The sequence below is a fragment of the Acanthaster planci genome, linkage group LG19 (genome assembly GCF_054643075.1).
Source record: "Acanthaster planci isolate LZ-2023a linkage group LG19, COTS_SCS, whole genome shotgun sequence".
NCBI classification, from domain to species: Eukaryota; Metazoa; Echinodermata; class Asteroidea; order Valvatida; family Acanthasteridae; genus Acanthaster; species Acanthaster planci.
In genome coordinates this window covers 9,874,649-9,890,356 of record NC_141795.1, presented here as the reverse complement: position 1 = coordinate 9,890,356, position 15,708 = coordinate 9,874,649, and the positions used below count along the sequence as shown (strand labels likewise).

The following is a 15,708-nucleotide window of genomic DNA, read 5'->3' as shown; positions in this document are numbered from 1 at the left end:
ACATGTACCAAGAAAAATAAGTGGAATGTTAAACTGAACATAGATTTTGATTTGTGGTCTTTAATTTTCAATATTTCATATACTTGTACAGTTGAGACTAAACTACGTTGGTTCCAATTTAGATTAATACATCAGATCCTTGGAACTATTTTATTTTTGTACAAGATTGGTAAGGCAGACACCAATCTTTGTACATTCTGTAACGAGGAAAAGTGGTTAATTTCATATTGTTGATCTGTAGATTCCATGTGTATAAAATGAAAATGAACGAAAAACCTCTGCGTCTTATTGCCGAATTAGGACACAATACAAAGCTGCGCTTTGACAAATATTCACCAAACGATTTGGCAAGGTACTGATTTGTCATGACCCATAAAACTGTAATAATTACTGGTTATTATGACCAAATGTAAAGCAATCAAAGATGAAGTTAGCCAGTTGCTTTTAGTGTATAATTTCCGTCCGGATGCAAGGTGGAAATTCCTTTGTCCTGAAACATTTTTAATTAAAAAAAAAAGAAACGTGTGCTGTTTCTAAAGTTAAAGTTCTTTCAACTCATGAAAGGAAGCAAGTCTCTGGGGAAAGCTCTCCACCACACACTCTCATACGATCGTCTCTGAGAAGTCGGGGACAAACCACTGAAGTATCTGTAGCCATGACGACAATCCAGTGTTCATGACAGGATATGATTTTTTGTATATGTACGGAAAGTAACATCATTATTTGATCACCGATGCTTAAGCCCCCCTCTCTGAAAAAAAGAGCAAGTCGAAAATTGTTATGATATGATATGTTATGATATGTTATACATATGATTTAACGTCAGCCTCACTCAGTGCAGTAAATTTGTGCCGGAAATGGAGGGGGATGAAGAAAGGTTGGGATGACTTGCCTGGGGATGAAAATTTGAGAAGGGGGGACCCACATGACTCTATATGGAGGTCGATGTTCATGATATCGATGTACATCTGTAATTACGCATTCAGAATGGCATATATACAGTATGGCTTTTATTGCTTTCCCTTTTTTGAGTGATATTGAATGCATTTTAGTCGTTGGAAGTCTAAAAATTCTGCACAATCCGCTTTTAATTAATTTTTGCTCACCACAAAAAATGAGGAGATGATTAAAAAGATCATAACTCCACCTTAAACAGTGTGTGGCGATATATTCCCCCCTCCCCCGGATTTACACCCACGGCCTCACTCCGTTTGATCCTGTAGACTCCCGAAGTGCTAGCCAGGTTTTCAATTTTTAATGATCAGAGGGGAAATTGGAAATGTAATATCTCTGTGATTTCTCGAAAACCTCCGCTATATCCTCGAATTAAGAGGTCAAAACTTCATCTTTAACAATTTATTAAACGTATCAGTTACATACAATCGCACATTTTACATGTTGGGTCTTCAAAATGCTTAGCTTAGCAGTTTGTGATCGTTAAGATCAATTAAATAGTCAGACACTTAGCTATACTCTTTCTTCAATACTTTATTTTCAATGTGGTTTACACTATTAAAGTACTGTGATCCTCTTTCATATTATAATTAAAATCACATATAAATCACATACAATGTCTTTAGCAATTAATCTATATCACTGGGAATCACATGTCAGTCAGCGTCACACCCGAACTCATCATTCGTGGTGTGCACCAACTTGGAGATAAAGAATTTGATGAAAGGACTGACAAAAACCACACATCTGTTTTAAAAATCTTTCATTGTTAAATCAGCCGTTAAACTAAACTGTCTTTACAAATGCAAGTACCAGGTACTACAATCGACTAAACTATTTAATATCTTTGAAACATGTGACTTTGAGACTGCGATTTATAAAAATGAAGAATTATTATCTTTCTGGATGTACACTAAGAATCAACTCATCCATGCCTCTCCAAGCAGCCAATCAATTCACGGAACGTTGTTATATATCAGCTGATTGTAACAAATACCAATACCAATAACAATAATGGTCAATGACTTCTCTGCAGGTCTCATAAAAAAATCCATTTTTTACACATTTATCTTCAGACAATTTGGTTTTGAATCTGTTTGGAAAATCATTTCCCAAATAACAAAATAGCTGGAAGCATTGTTTCATTATAATAAGCACAGAAGGTTAATTTGGGGAGACAAGACAAGATGGTGTCAACGCTGATCCCTGGAATGCCGCCGGAAGGAATGGTTTAGAAAAGCATACTTCCTAAAGTAATGGGCAATAGCGATGCAAGGAGACTGGGTACAAGACCATTTACGCCGCTGTCAGTGGTGGGAGTGGCCGCCGCGAGAGTGTTCGCGCAACCCTGCCACGCAAGGGCCACATTTTGTGGGTACCCGCGATCGACCCCCAACCTGCTATTGCTGTACCTGTAGTATTCTCCGTTAGAGTTGAAGAAATACGTACGTCTATTAATCCACCGAACTGCAGCAACGACGTCATTACCTGGAATGTTCCAAACACTAAGGGGTTGAGGGTACCGTTGGCTTACACCTTGATTATAGCGGTAGTACTGATTGCCTTTGAGAAGAAAAGAAATGGAAAAGTCAATGAAATCCCAAAGGAATGGCCATAAACATGGTGCTGCTGTATCATCAAGATTTCAGGAGCAGTTTTCAGCAGGAGTACGAATCGAAAAAGTACAACTTATCTCCCAACAAAACAATCCCACTTGCAAACGTTCACCGTGAAAAGTTTACATCGCACAACAAATCTTCAAGTGAACGTGCCATGAAGTTTTTATACTGCACTTTTTGTGCAACTTGATATTTTTAATGCATGAAAATTATTTGACATCATATAAGGGGTTGGTGTATTGAAAAGTGCCCTTTGTAAATGAACGTCTAAACTTATTCATAAATTTCTGGACAACTGAGGGCGCTGTGGCTATGATGTTAATCAGGGAAGACACTGTTCAGTACCTGTTTTGTTTTTCTGTTTCACTTGTGAATCCAAAATTTTCCCATTGGAAACATTTGTGAAAACGGGGTAGTGTATGATTTATTGCCATGTGCTCTTACAACACTACATTACAAAGGAAATGAAAAATAAGACCGCAAAATGTAGAATTCCAGCTGGTTTTGTCTCAAAGCAATGCACTATTGCGGTTTTGTTCCCAGGAACATCATAGTTTTGCTCATATACTTGGAAATTTGCAATTATTGTTATTATAGCAAAGAAGACTTGAAAATAAGACCAACTGAAACACATAACTGCATTTTCAAGAGTTGCAGAACAAAGTTGCCTTATATGAGCTTTAAGCTAACGGAAGCTCAATATTAATGCCGATATTGAACTCACCTTTGACAAAGAATACGGCCCCATTCCATACGAACGCAGCATCAAGATCGTTTGGTAGGCGGCCCCAGTCACTACGGATGGGTCTTGGATAGTTCGCATCCATAACTTCATTACTGAATCGCCAGTACTGACTTCCCTGCAAACAGAAAAATATTGAATCGCGCTAAAACAGTATTTGGATTTTGAATTAAGCATGTCATGCATGCGTGAAACTGTGGTTAATGTTATTGATGCAAGAACGACATTACTGAGGGCCGGCTGAGGGCAGTGTGTGCAGAATCAAGCTCATTCACGTCGGTTCCAAAATGTCTGAACTCATCAGAGTACATCATTTCCAAAGTTGATCCGAGAAACGATAAAAGAAATAATTGAAACAAACCAGTGTTTAGATGTACAAGTTTGAGTGTCGACCAATATGCGTGCATGAGAACGATCGTTATTACTTCAAAAACAAGTTTGTCGGGGGTAGTATGAAATAGTGCAGCTCATTCACGCAAACTTGCAAGATTTATGAAATAACTCCAGTACATTATTTTTATGGCGGATCTAAGAGACAATTGATTAAATAAAAGTACGTTGGGAACCTTGTACGTTTTGATGTTTGTACGCTAAGAAACAGAAAGGAATAGCTTGAGGTTATGTTTTCTTGGACCTGATCTAGATATCCTCCAATTATAGAGATTTCTTCGAAGAATGTTTTGTGATGAGAAAGATGTCAAAATGGGACATGCAATCCTCCTGTTTTGTTCCATACCTTGAAAAAGTACGTCCTTTCCAAGCTGTCTGGGATATAAAGCGCCGCATCGATATCATTCGGTAGGCCAGCGAAGGTTGAGGCGATAGTCTTAGGAAATCCGGGTTCAATCCGGGACGCACCACTTTGGAATTTCCAAACGTTACTTCCTGTCATAGATATGAGAGAGAAAGCACATATACATCTCTTCCCCCGTTGATTGACGTTGCTTTGACGACACAATATTTAACAAAGACATTTATGTATGTCGTTGTTTGGTGAATGGTGTTAACAATAAGCATGCTCCGAATGCGACTGTAAAAGCACCATATTTTAAAACATCGATGCGTTCAGCAGGAATTGAATTCTGATGCAACATAATAAGTACTCTATTGATTCAATGAAGGATATGGCATTGAGTGGACGGTGGTTTATGCTCTCACCTTCAAAAATGTACGTGGAACCGTCTTGTGTTGTTGTGACTGCATCTACTCTGCCTGTACAAGGGATGTCCGGGGCAGGTGGGTTGGGAGCCATGGTCACTTCCGGTCTACCAGAGCCAGGCCCTGTACAAAAGTCCAGGAAACGTTTTATCGTTAATAAAACATCAAGAAAAGTTACGGCAAGTTGTCAGAGAAATCGTCACATCTGTGACGATTTTTGCAGTTTGATGTATTTTTTGTAAAGAATCTGGGGCATCTTAGTTTCATCTCCTAGTGTCTTCTTTTTGGTTTTTCACATTGCACTTAGGCCTGCCTTTTCTTTTACGCCTTGTGATGGGTGTCATTAACAAATATAATAGCAAATAAAAAGACACTGACCATAATGGGCTTGGATGCCAGCAATGTCATCCGGATGAAGCTGAAAGTTTGGAACGTAACCTGCATAAAATGCTTCCATTAAAGCTCCCTGGACATTAGAGTGGCCCAGTCCCAAGCTGTGACCAAATTCATGAGCTGCCACCTGGAATAAGTTGATTCCTGTAAACAAAACAATCGTGAAAAGCAAATTTCAAACGGACATTTTTGTTGATTTAATATAAAAAAGAAGCGTACAGAAATGGTTTTAGGTCCACGTTATTAGATATTAGTTTGCTTCAAGAACTATATCAAATTTCAGTATACCTACAGCTGGTTAATAACGCCTATCCACCCTAAATATTCATAGCACACCTCTTGCTGGTTTTTATCCCGGTTGGCTGAAAGATGGTCCCGTGGGGGTTAAATAATATAGGCTACTGCATGACGTATTTGCGTCAGCATGATACTAGACGCCACCGTGACTAATTTTGCCGTGTATGTATGCCCGGTTGTGCAACAACATTCAACATTTTTGACCGGTTACCCGCACATAATATGAACATTGAACTATTTCAAAACTGTCCAAGGTAACTAAAGTGTTCCTTCAATGGTCAAATTAGTTGTTGAATTGCTTCTCTGTTACGGGCTGCATGAAAACATTTCAGTCATAAAACCCTGAATAGTTTCTTTCTTATCGGACAGAAGTGTGTTATAGAACAATATGAGACGTTTGAGACACTTGGTTGTGGGAAGTATTTTAGGATCCCGAGTGACTGGTTGAAATACTCAAAACGTCGTATTGCAATAATTCACACGTAATCGGGTCAACTTTTCAAAATGTCTTACGTCCTTTTTGGGCAGGTGTTATTTGTATAGAACACTACAAACACTACTGTCTACACAGAGTTAACAGTGTTATTCCCAGACCCAAGTACTCAAATTTTTTTGCTATTAAACTGGTAATCTAGCTTGTCTGTGAGATGTCCAAAGTTTGTTATGACAGGGAACCAGTCTATGTTTACAACCGCACCACACGTGCGGGGCACACTTAATTAGGTCCACACACTGAAGTCAAACTTGTTATTTTGTGAATCACAAGAAAATTTTTATGAAAGTAGGTCCAGTAAAAAAGTCCTAAAACACTTTACAGAAATTTACCACCATAACACTATTTTATTAAGAATTTGAAAATGCCGAATACTCCCTATACTTGAGAAATGCACTTTCCTGGCTGCCCATTGTACGCACTTTATTACATGCACACTTTGTGTGAGTACAAGCATCGTCACCTCACAGAAAGGCCTGATTAACAACACCACCACCAACAACAGCGACATTAACGGCTGACACGCGTTTGTAAATTGATAAAATGAGAATTCGGTGCTTGATTATGAATTACGTTTAATTAAAGAACAGTAATAGCAATACCGATAAGTAAGAAAAATAAAATGGTCACATCCTTCCAAAAGTCATTATAAAACTTTCTGTCAATTTCTGATAATGTGGGGATTTAATGGAGTCTTAGTTATTTTGTTTTCATTTTGTTGATATCTTGGGGGATTCAGAGTGTGTTATAAATTAGGCTGGACAGAGATAGGGGCACAGACTATTCTCGGGAAAATATTAAGCCAAACATTCAGTACATTGTATTGTTAAAGAATTGTAGTTTGTGCTTCTCTTAGATATTATGTTGTGTGGGGGAGGGGACGATTCAAATAAAATTCCTATCGATCTCACCTTGAAATGATCCAATAGTCCAAGTTTCTGCCTCATCAAAATGAGCATCTCCAGTCTCCGGGAAGAAAGCGTGTGCAAGAACCCCATTCGGTCCGTCAAAGGCCCCCTGCGGACCGTCACCGTGGTCCACATTGCTTGGTGCAAAGAAGATGATGATGTCGGCGGGTGTATTGCCGAAAACTCGTGTGAAAGTTAGCGGTGTGACATCTGACCAGACCTGAATAGATAGAACACAGAATCAAGGTTTGTCTCGCGAATTTGCGGATCTGGCTCTGGAAACAAGTAGATCTCACAACCTGGTGTTGACTGGGGTGTTCGATGTTTCAAGGTAGTTTTTAAAGAAACTTCTGAAGGCCCACTCTTGCAAAGAAAATTTGTTCAACAATGAAAATAATTGTGAACGCTATCTCTCTCGAAATGTTACGACATTTGTTTCTTTTGACGTTTGGTACTTTCAGTATGCTGCTCTTTTCAACATAAGTATGGAGGAAGCTTGAAAGCTGGGAGAAATTTTACGCTAAATGTCTTCGTCTCGTGAGAAATTCTTCAACAGATTTTGCATGACCTAGAAATGTCTTTGATAAAAAGTACACTTGTGCCATGTCAAATTGATATTACAGCAGCGGTGAAACCTTAACTCTGTTACTTGTTTGAGTTTACTTATAAGTAGCTTAGTTGTAGCTTATTTCTTAAAGATCAGTCACATTGCTTTTATGTGAAGAAGTTATTAAACAGGGAACTCGTCATCACTGCCTGTATGACGACTAAGGTGGCAGCTTCTCTTCGCATTTATACAAAAAATGTTGGGAGTTCAGTTCTACTGCGATAATGCTCAGAGTAAAAAGAACAAAAATCGTCGATGTGGAAGGCGATTGAATGCTGTCATAATACTGCTCTTGTTCCTCAAAAGTTTCTCGCCGGTCAATCTCGGCAAATGACCGCGGCTATCTGCCGGAATTTCAACGGGACCTTACTCCGGTTCAAATTGGAACGACTCAACTGGATCATACAATCCAGTGTTAACATCATCTTGAATTGCCTTATCAATATTGTTGATGTAAAAGCAATTCCAAGTCAGTCTCACTGTCCGACCTCTTTTAATTCACAGTTAAGTTCAAGAAAGCACAGCACTTTACGTATACGGACCTGTTAGCCCCGAAAAACAAAACAGTTGTATAATTACAGAGCCCTAGCGTTACTTCATCAAAACAGGATTTCATTGGATGCTCCTAACCACTTTTGTTTCATTTTGTCTGATATGAAGCGCAACTTCAACTCGTGCTTTTGACATTATTAGCACTCTTTATCTACTTTTTACATAATAGACTGTTTTAAATATAACTAAATTTCAGAAAAAGTGAAATTGTACTGTGAATTACCAGCGTGACTGATCTTTTATTAGTCGTATCCTTCACTTGCTTATTTCATCTTATCTGTTGGCAGTAACAATGAGATTATTTTTTGTTCACTATATTGTTACTGTTCTCATATAGCTGCTCTTTCCAACTGTCTACCTGATAGAGACAAAATGCCCTTCGTTTTGTAACAGTTGTCTTGTTTTCCCTTTTTTATTTGAATAAAGATGATACATGCATATAACTCAAAAGCTCTCTCTATGGTTGATTCAACATAATTTGGACACAAGTCAGGAGTCGTGTTTTGTTCCGTTTAAAATCTTATAACGTCTTAAAAGAGATCTTTCGAAATAGAAATATTTCTTTGTGATAAAAAGTTCATTCAACTATTAGCACCATGTCAGACCGATATTGCACAAAGTGAAAGTGTAACCTCAGTTTGTATTTTGCTTGGTACTTATTTTGTTGTCGGGGAAAGGATGCGTAACTTCAAAATACCTTGAATGCTTCTGCCATAGTTGCATCGACGTCTGCTCTATTAGAAATGTCAGGAGTCGTGTTGTCGATTCGATAGGTCAAGTCAGTCCTTGACCATCTGCTGCCAAGGGAGAACCTCTTCTTGCGTCTGAGGTCCAGAGCATGGCCCATGTTATCTGGCATGCCACAGCGAGGCATGTTCATCTTGGCATAGGTCTCTGCATTCATTGCACCTAGGATAGAGGAATCAGACTGCGTCATACGCTACGCTTTTATTCCAAACCTAGACCACTTTCAGCGAAATATCCACAAGCTCATTGTGACGTCGTTGTCGGCATCGATGACCTCTTACAGAGTAAAAGGCATATACAGTCCTCATTAATGCACTTTTGCATCGCATTTAAAACAGAACTACAACGTGTGGTTTCCATGTTCATTAAAATGTGTGCTGTCTTTCTAGAACAAAGCAAAAAGTTTCAATTCAATCCATATCCAAAAGATTGGCCCAAGTAAGGGTGGCGGTTTTATTTGTGTTTCCTACAACGAGCAATGTTGTTTCAGTTGAGGACAGTACTCGAGTAAGCCGAAGTCTGAATGATATTTTGAACGAGCAAAATGCTGGGCTCCTAAATTCGAATTAACAGAAAATATGGAGAGTGCCATCCAGACACGAATTCTCAGGGCTCTAATTTAACATGAAAAACAAGGAAAGGCGTCCCAAAGGAGCAGGGAGACCCACCCTTGTCCATACTAATTATTTTAAATTTGTCACGTCAGTGTCGAGATTGATAAATCTCTTTTCTCAGTTGAATGTATGCAGTAAAGGTTAAAGGTATCATAATGTTTATCAGCTCTCTTGCACTCAGTCAAATATTGCATAAGTCTATAAGATAATAGAATTGCCATGCCGTGGACGACTTTGTGTTACTTTTGGCTTTCACTGAATCAGTGCTCACTGACAGATTGTTCATGACGGATTGCCAAGCAGGTGTTCATTATTTCCAGCAGATGATGGAAATCGCAATGCAATATTTAATTTATACTTTAAGAAGGCAGATTCGCTACAATGGCAGGTGTCGTGCAATTTTAACACATGTCTTTTACGTACCAGTTTGCGTCAAGTTTGCCATGAACTGAAATTTAAGGATTGCCTGTTTCATCTCCTCATCTGGAACACTGCCGTTACTTGGCTGCTGGCTCATGTAGCCAAAGGTGTTTAGGTACACCTGTCGAAATTAATACAAAAAAATGGTTTTATTTCAAACGTAATGTGCTCAGTTCACTGAGATCTTCATTTGGAATATTGCATTGCTGTGTCACCGTATTTCCTCGTTGCTTCTTCAGTAGATTACTTGGTGCTTGTGTTATCTTTATAACGAAGGATAGATGCTAATTAGTTTCGCTGGAGGAGTCATCACGCACGTGGCCCCTAAATATGGGTCACTGACCGACCACATAACATTGTGTTTTCAGTCTTTCAAGTCCGCTTCTTGTTTAGGCGCATAGCCAGATTTTTGTTTGCCCGATATAACACAGAACTGCTGTTTTGTTCAAAGGCTACATTTCAAAATCAGGCCATGAGACCCTTGTAAGATTGCAGTCGTTTATAGGGTTAACTTTTTAAAACGCAGTTTAAAATGCTTTTGTTATCTACTTTTACCATCGTAGTTTGGTATTTACGGCTTGCTTTCGCTGTCCAGATTAAACATGAACGAGACGGGACGTGTTTGCTTCAGTTACAAATTCCGGTGCTCTTAAGCATTTGTGCAAGGCAGCATATATGAAGTATATTAATCGATGTCAGTAAAGAGGAACTTGATCATTTATCTGGGTTTATGGGGTCATTATTTGGAAATTTTACGAAATGATTTTCACTTATAGCTGCATTCAATGGCTTTCAGAAAGCTATGGCAATCCAAAATCAAATGGTAAACAATAACCGTGTGTAATGGACCAGTAGGACTCCCTTTCATTTTATGACGTAGAGCAGTCTTGGTACAAAGCTCAGCGTCATAGACGCATGTACTGCAATTTGTCAAAATTGGCCGATTTTGGGGTTTGTGATTTATTTTGGGTATCACTCCACAGACTTTTTTCATTCTTAGAGTTCAACGCTTGAGAAAAATCGAGGAAAAAAACTTTTTTTAAAAACTCAAAGCGCAGTTCGTGTAATTTGTCTCGCAAAAATCCACACGCCTATGCCACAGTACGTTCCTGACTGTCCCTGGAGAGAGCACAGCCGAGATAGATCTGGAGACCAATTATGGCCCTCAAAATGCATTTTTAATAGCTGAGGGCTGTTCGGTCTGGACCATACCATTACCTGAAAGGGTGATACCAAGATGATATATCTATTATATAAACTTCCAAAGTTTTATAAAGAAATTTTAATTTCAAACCAGTCCAAGTTCTCTGTTATGCCGTTGGTTACGGTTGAAGAAAGCCTATCTGTTTTATTAGTTAATGAGTCATGGCGTTCCAAACGCGCTTGGGCGTTTGTATATTAACCGTAAATATAGATTCTTCCAACAACCGATGCTTTAAACACATTTCCGTTGCGCCCGTTAAAAGTTGCAGTATTTGAACAAACTGTATTTTCGAAAGATCATTTTAACAAAAAAATATCCTTTCTCTTTCTCGAAACTGACAGTTTTCCTGGCAGTAAGATTTCACAGATTGTCTGACACTATTATGTACTTACTTTACACGAAGACATCCAAGATAATTCGACATTCCCATTTGTTGAAATCTTACAAATCCTATTCACAACCTTTCATATCCTTAACTATTGTACAAGTGAACTGTACCTGAAACGAATGTTGATTGACAGCGGAAGCAAAGGTCAGACGTGGTCAGGTCCCATGAACACCACATCTGTACGATACAGCTGGTAGAAGTTGGTCGTATTTTGGAAGTTAAATCGAGTGAAATTTAATATCTGATGACGTCAGCATGATGTCAAACTCTTATACACAAGTAGACATACAAGTGTACAAGTTTATAGACAAACAGAAAACTTTATACGGTATATCGTCTCAGAGAAAAGCCATGATGTCATCGTCCGGAGAAGAGGAAGAAGATTGACCACATCACCTTCTCATCCATTTGCCGTCCCAAGATTTCTCCTCTGCTGTTCTAATTTGGTTTATAATTGTTTCTATAATTCACTGAAATAAGTGCACCTGCAAGTTCGACATCGGGGGGTAGTGCAAGTTCGACATCGGGGGGTAGCTCTGGATACTACCAGTACGTGTGTGGAATCATTCTGACTAGAACTAAACGGTGGGAGAAGCAAAGAGCGGCGGAAGCATGCTTGGAGAGGGACAGTAAAGAATGGTCTTCAAGTCATTTCATCCAGTAACAAGTCAGGTCACGCATTGTATCATCTAGCTGTAATAAGTAAGCATCAACTCAACAAGCGAGGTTCAGGACCCAATTTTTATTATAATAAAAACAATTTTAAGAAAGCAAGGCGTAATTAAGTTGATAGACCTAATTTAAAACTCCAAGTAGTCATGGACTCGAATACAACACTGTTTTTTGGGAAGTGCAAGTCAAGTCACAAGTAACAAAAATAGCGACTCCAGTCCGACTTAAGTCCAAGTCAAGTGACTCGAGTATACAGCTCTGCCTTTTGCCCACAGAAGATACAGATTAACTACATTATTTGTTTTTAGATGAACTGCTCTTGTTATGACTATTCGTGTAAAGTTTCTCACGTAAGCCACTTGTTGCCTGTGACGCATAATATCTCAAGTAAGAAAAAACTTTCATGGTAACTGGGGCATGTAGGGCCCATCACTTTTGTTGTCTTTTTCACTTCAATGTTAAATAAAATAATGCAGTTGATAAAATGAAATATAAAAGATCTTCCTCACTCCTACTTGGCGCTTAAGGAATTAGATTTATTGGCACACACATTGAAAGGCGAATTTTGAATTTAAATTAAAAACAGGACAATTCAGCAATAATTCATTCAACATAAGCTGCAATAACAAGTTTTTTTACAAGCAATTGAATATAGTATCTTTCGAGTATACAGTGTAGTTTAAAGCAGTCGGTTAATTCCTTCCATACTTGGCCAAGTGTCTTTTTAATGACCGAGGAGGAAGAAAATTGTGCACAAAATTATTAGACAGTCAACTAAAGTCCATGGCCACCTTTGTGGTTGGAATAATATATACCCAGGTGGGATCGCGCTCTTCAACCCCGGACGGCGCAAGCAAAAACCATCAATGTACAGTACATGTAATTGCTTCACTGCACATATACATGTACCTTAATTAAAATCACAGCACAGGAGAGAGGAACTGAAGTTTACCTTTGACCACATTCCCAAAAAAAAGTAATGAAAGGAAACAAATCAACTAGATTACAAGTACAAAATCCTGTCCCAGACCGGGCCGGGAGTCTAACAAGTGCTTATAGAGCTACAGTCAATGGGTACATTCGGAAGTCGAAGGCAAAGTGGCAACCATCGCGTTCAAGCGCCCCGCTTGCGGATACCGTAGTACTGTTTGCGATTCTTGCACTGCAATGACCATCCATCTAATGGCGAGCGCGACTGCGCGCGTGCCATAACCCTAAAGCTATTTGGGTCTCGGGCTGAAGTAGGCTCTATGTTCGCCACCCATAACTATGGGAGAGCAGATGTTCCAGGTCCAAAATTCTCCACAGGCTCCGTGATGAATGGTGTACTAATCCTGTATTACCATCATTGCTGTTGGAAAAAAAGTCAATGCAAAGAAATGCGCGCGGTGTTCAGTGTGCTCAGTTCGCAGCATAATCCGACCGGGGAAGTTCATCTCTGCATTGATGGATCAATGCCGTGGTAACCTTTAAATTACCAAGCTTGCAAAGTCAATTGATCCAAAAATCAACGGACATTTATTGCATAGACCTACTCAGCGAATGTCCATGCACATACGCTTGTATGGAAACAGTATCTATCACACGTACTGTTAGAGAATGATTTGTGGTGAAACCACACCGGTAATTCGAACAGGGAAAACTTCGGTAACAAAAAATAATAAAAAGAAGTAAAGGGGGTGCTCCAGCTAAGAATCCCCCCACTTCAATCTACAGGGGTTTGCATGCAGCAGAAAACCATGCCGGCGATCATTCAGTGAAAGCAAAACATCTTAATACATTATAGATCTTATTTCATACCCTTGCATCTTGATCATTCTCGACGGGTCTTGAGTAAACTATGGTAACAGCACCGGCCAGCAGTGTTGTTAAAAGCAGTGTAACTCCTGTCATTGTTGTAATCTTTCACGCTGACCCAACGAAGTCTGCTGAAACTTTGATCCGAATTGACAGTTCTACAATTGGTCTCTGTTTGGCCGACCAGTAGCATCTGATATGTCCCACTAAACAATCAGACCCTTTTATCTATTTTGTTTGAACATGCTTCGTCACTGTAATGACGCAAGATGTTCACTGCTAACACACAACTCATCAACCCACTTCCTCTTATAACATCGGCTGACCCATGGTTGAAGTTTGCAGCGCCACAGTGTCTTTGACCAATAAGAGAGCTTGTCAACGAGATCCGCGGGTGATGGGAAAAAAATTTGGTCGTATTGTTGAGCAGCAGTCTGTTTAGTGGTGAGTGAGGAAACTGGTTGATGATGAATAGTTTACTTTATGTCACCAAATTTGGTTATGTGAAATTTACTTAAAGATGAATGCTGGTTTCTCTGAAAACTGACGATGTCCGCTAATCAACGCGCAATAAGTTCGATTGCCAATGACTGTGAATTGATGCATTGCATTTTCCGTCGTCATGTGAGAAAAATACACAACCGAAATCCCTTACGTAATTACATTCCATCTTGACATGCCTAGAAAAGAAAGCTTCAGAAACTCATAAATGTTTCAGAATTGTAGGGTAAAAGTTCCTGTACACATAAACTTAAGTTTGCTTTTATGTGAAGCATGGTGAAGTTTCTCTTTCGTTATGAAGAAGAATGTATTAGCCAATGCGATATACACGACAAATAAAATGAAACTGTTTTTTTCCTGCAGGGTTTATTTACTTGTGAGTATTTGTTTCTTTCGGTTTGTTTCGTTTTCTTCTTCTTGTCATTTGGACATATACATGTAAATGGCAACAATCCACTTGAAATCCAGATGTCAGCAAAAATAAAGTGGCTAACATACTTTTCTTCACACGTGTTTCACAATAAAACACACAGAACTTGATGTGCGCTACAGCTGTAAAGGATGAGATTGTCATTGTGCAGTGGCAGTTACATGTAATTTCCAGAGAGGCGATGAAACTGAGACTCTGTAGGGAAATAAAGGCTATTATTTTTCACTTGTATTGGTTCATGGAAGTAAAGCATGAATTATCAAAATCCAGAAAATGGAATGCATGTAAACCATTTTTCGTGGTTCCATGCATGGATGCTTGCATGTCATTTTCTGTTTTGTCTTGTTACCTCAGCCTCCATCTGAAGTTACTCCTATACTCAGATCCACTCTATCAGTAAAAATAATCTATTGTTAATCTCAGTTGAAGCTAATTGTTTTTTCGGGGGGGCATGCTACTTGGTGCTTGAAAATGCTCAAGTATTCTTTCCTTTTCGCGTGCTGCTGATCATGGGCAGTGGTGCGGTTCACTTTCAAGACCGATGGCCTATTATGTAAACTGAAGAGTAAGTACCCCAATCCTTGACCAAAACAGAAGAGGGGATTTGTGTTTGGCGGGTAATTTTTTAGTTTTAAACAAGGAACCGGCTGCTCTTTATTCTGAAAACATATATGGCAAAAGAATGTAAGAGTTGTTTGCAAACAACATGTAATTTGTTATTCTCAATGAAGACAAGGGTGTAACTGGAAAAATGAATGACGTCATATACTTATGCTAATTAAAATAAAACAGTTAAGAATCTGCAGGTCTCATATTTTGATGCACTAGCTGGACTTTGTATGATGCCACCGATATGCAGTGATGCCTTATATATTTAAGAGACACTTTCAGGGGACATACAGTTCAACTAGTTTTCGCAGATCACTTTGTGTTTTAAAGACTTCTTTCCAAAGGAAGTGACAAGAAGTTGGTAGTTTTTTCATTCTTTAACGTATCGTTTCATTAGTATTTTTAGAGGGTACTTTGAATCTTTTGGTCACACAATCATCAATTCATCGATTATCAATTTCGGCAATTATGAAAATAGGCTGTTAGGTTACGTGAGAAGCAAACTCTGCCGAGTGGCTCATGAGCATGGAAATTTTCATCAGCATGAAAGCCCCAATTATTGGAGTTTATTGCTACAGAGGAGGTGAAAAGCACTGCAAGAAA

At 38.9% G+C, this 15,708-nt stretch overlaps 1 protein-coding gene across 1 annotated transcript; it reads right to left on the bottom strand.

Moving 5' to 3' along the window:
- Nucleotides 1-1,341: 1,341 nt before the first annotated feature.
- Nucleotides 1,342-13,779, bottom strand: LOC110986844 (matrix metalloproteinase-19-like). Its single transcript, XM_022249087.2, has 9 exons — nt 13,569-13,779; nt 9,508-9,625; nt 8,421-8,632; nt 6,568-6,784; nt 4,852-5,010; nt 4,474-4,596; nt 4,052-4,200; nt 3,298-3,433; nt 1,342-2,517 (listed from the first exon to the last, which is right to left on the bottom strand). The coding sequence occupies exons 1-9, from the start codon at nt 13,659-13,661 to the stop codon at nt 2,186-2,188; spliced, it is 1,539 nt and encodes a 512-aa protein (XP_022104779.2). The 5' UTR covers nt 13,662-13,779; the 3' UTR covers nt 1,342-2,185.
- Nucleotides 13,780-15,708: the final 1,929 nt, after the last annotated feature.

Coding starts and splice junctions, on each gene's coding strand:
- LOC110986844 (XM_022249087.2), bottom strand. CDS start 13,661: ATGACAGGAGTTACACTGCTTTTAACAACACTGCTGGCCGGTGCTGTT. Junction 5,011..6,567: donor GACTATTGGATCATTTCAAG/GTGAGATCGATA, acceptor TTTTGTTTACAG/GAATCAACTTATTCCAGGTG. Junction 4,201..4,473: donor TTCCACGTACATTTTTGAAG/GTGAGAGCATAA, acceptor TATCTATGACAG/GAAGTAACGTTTGGAAATTC.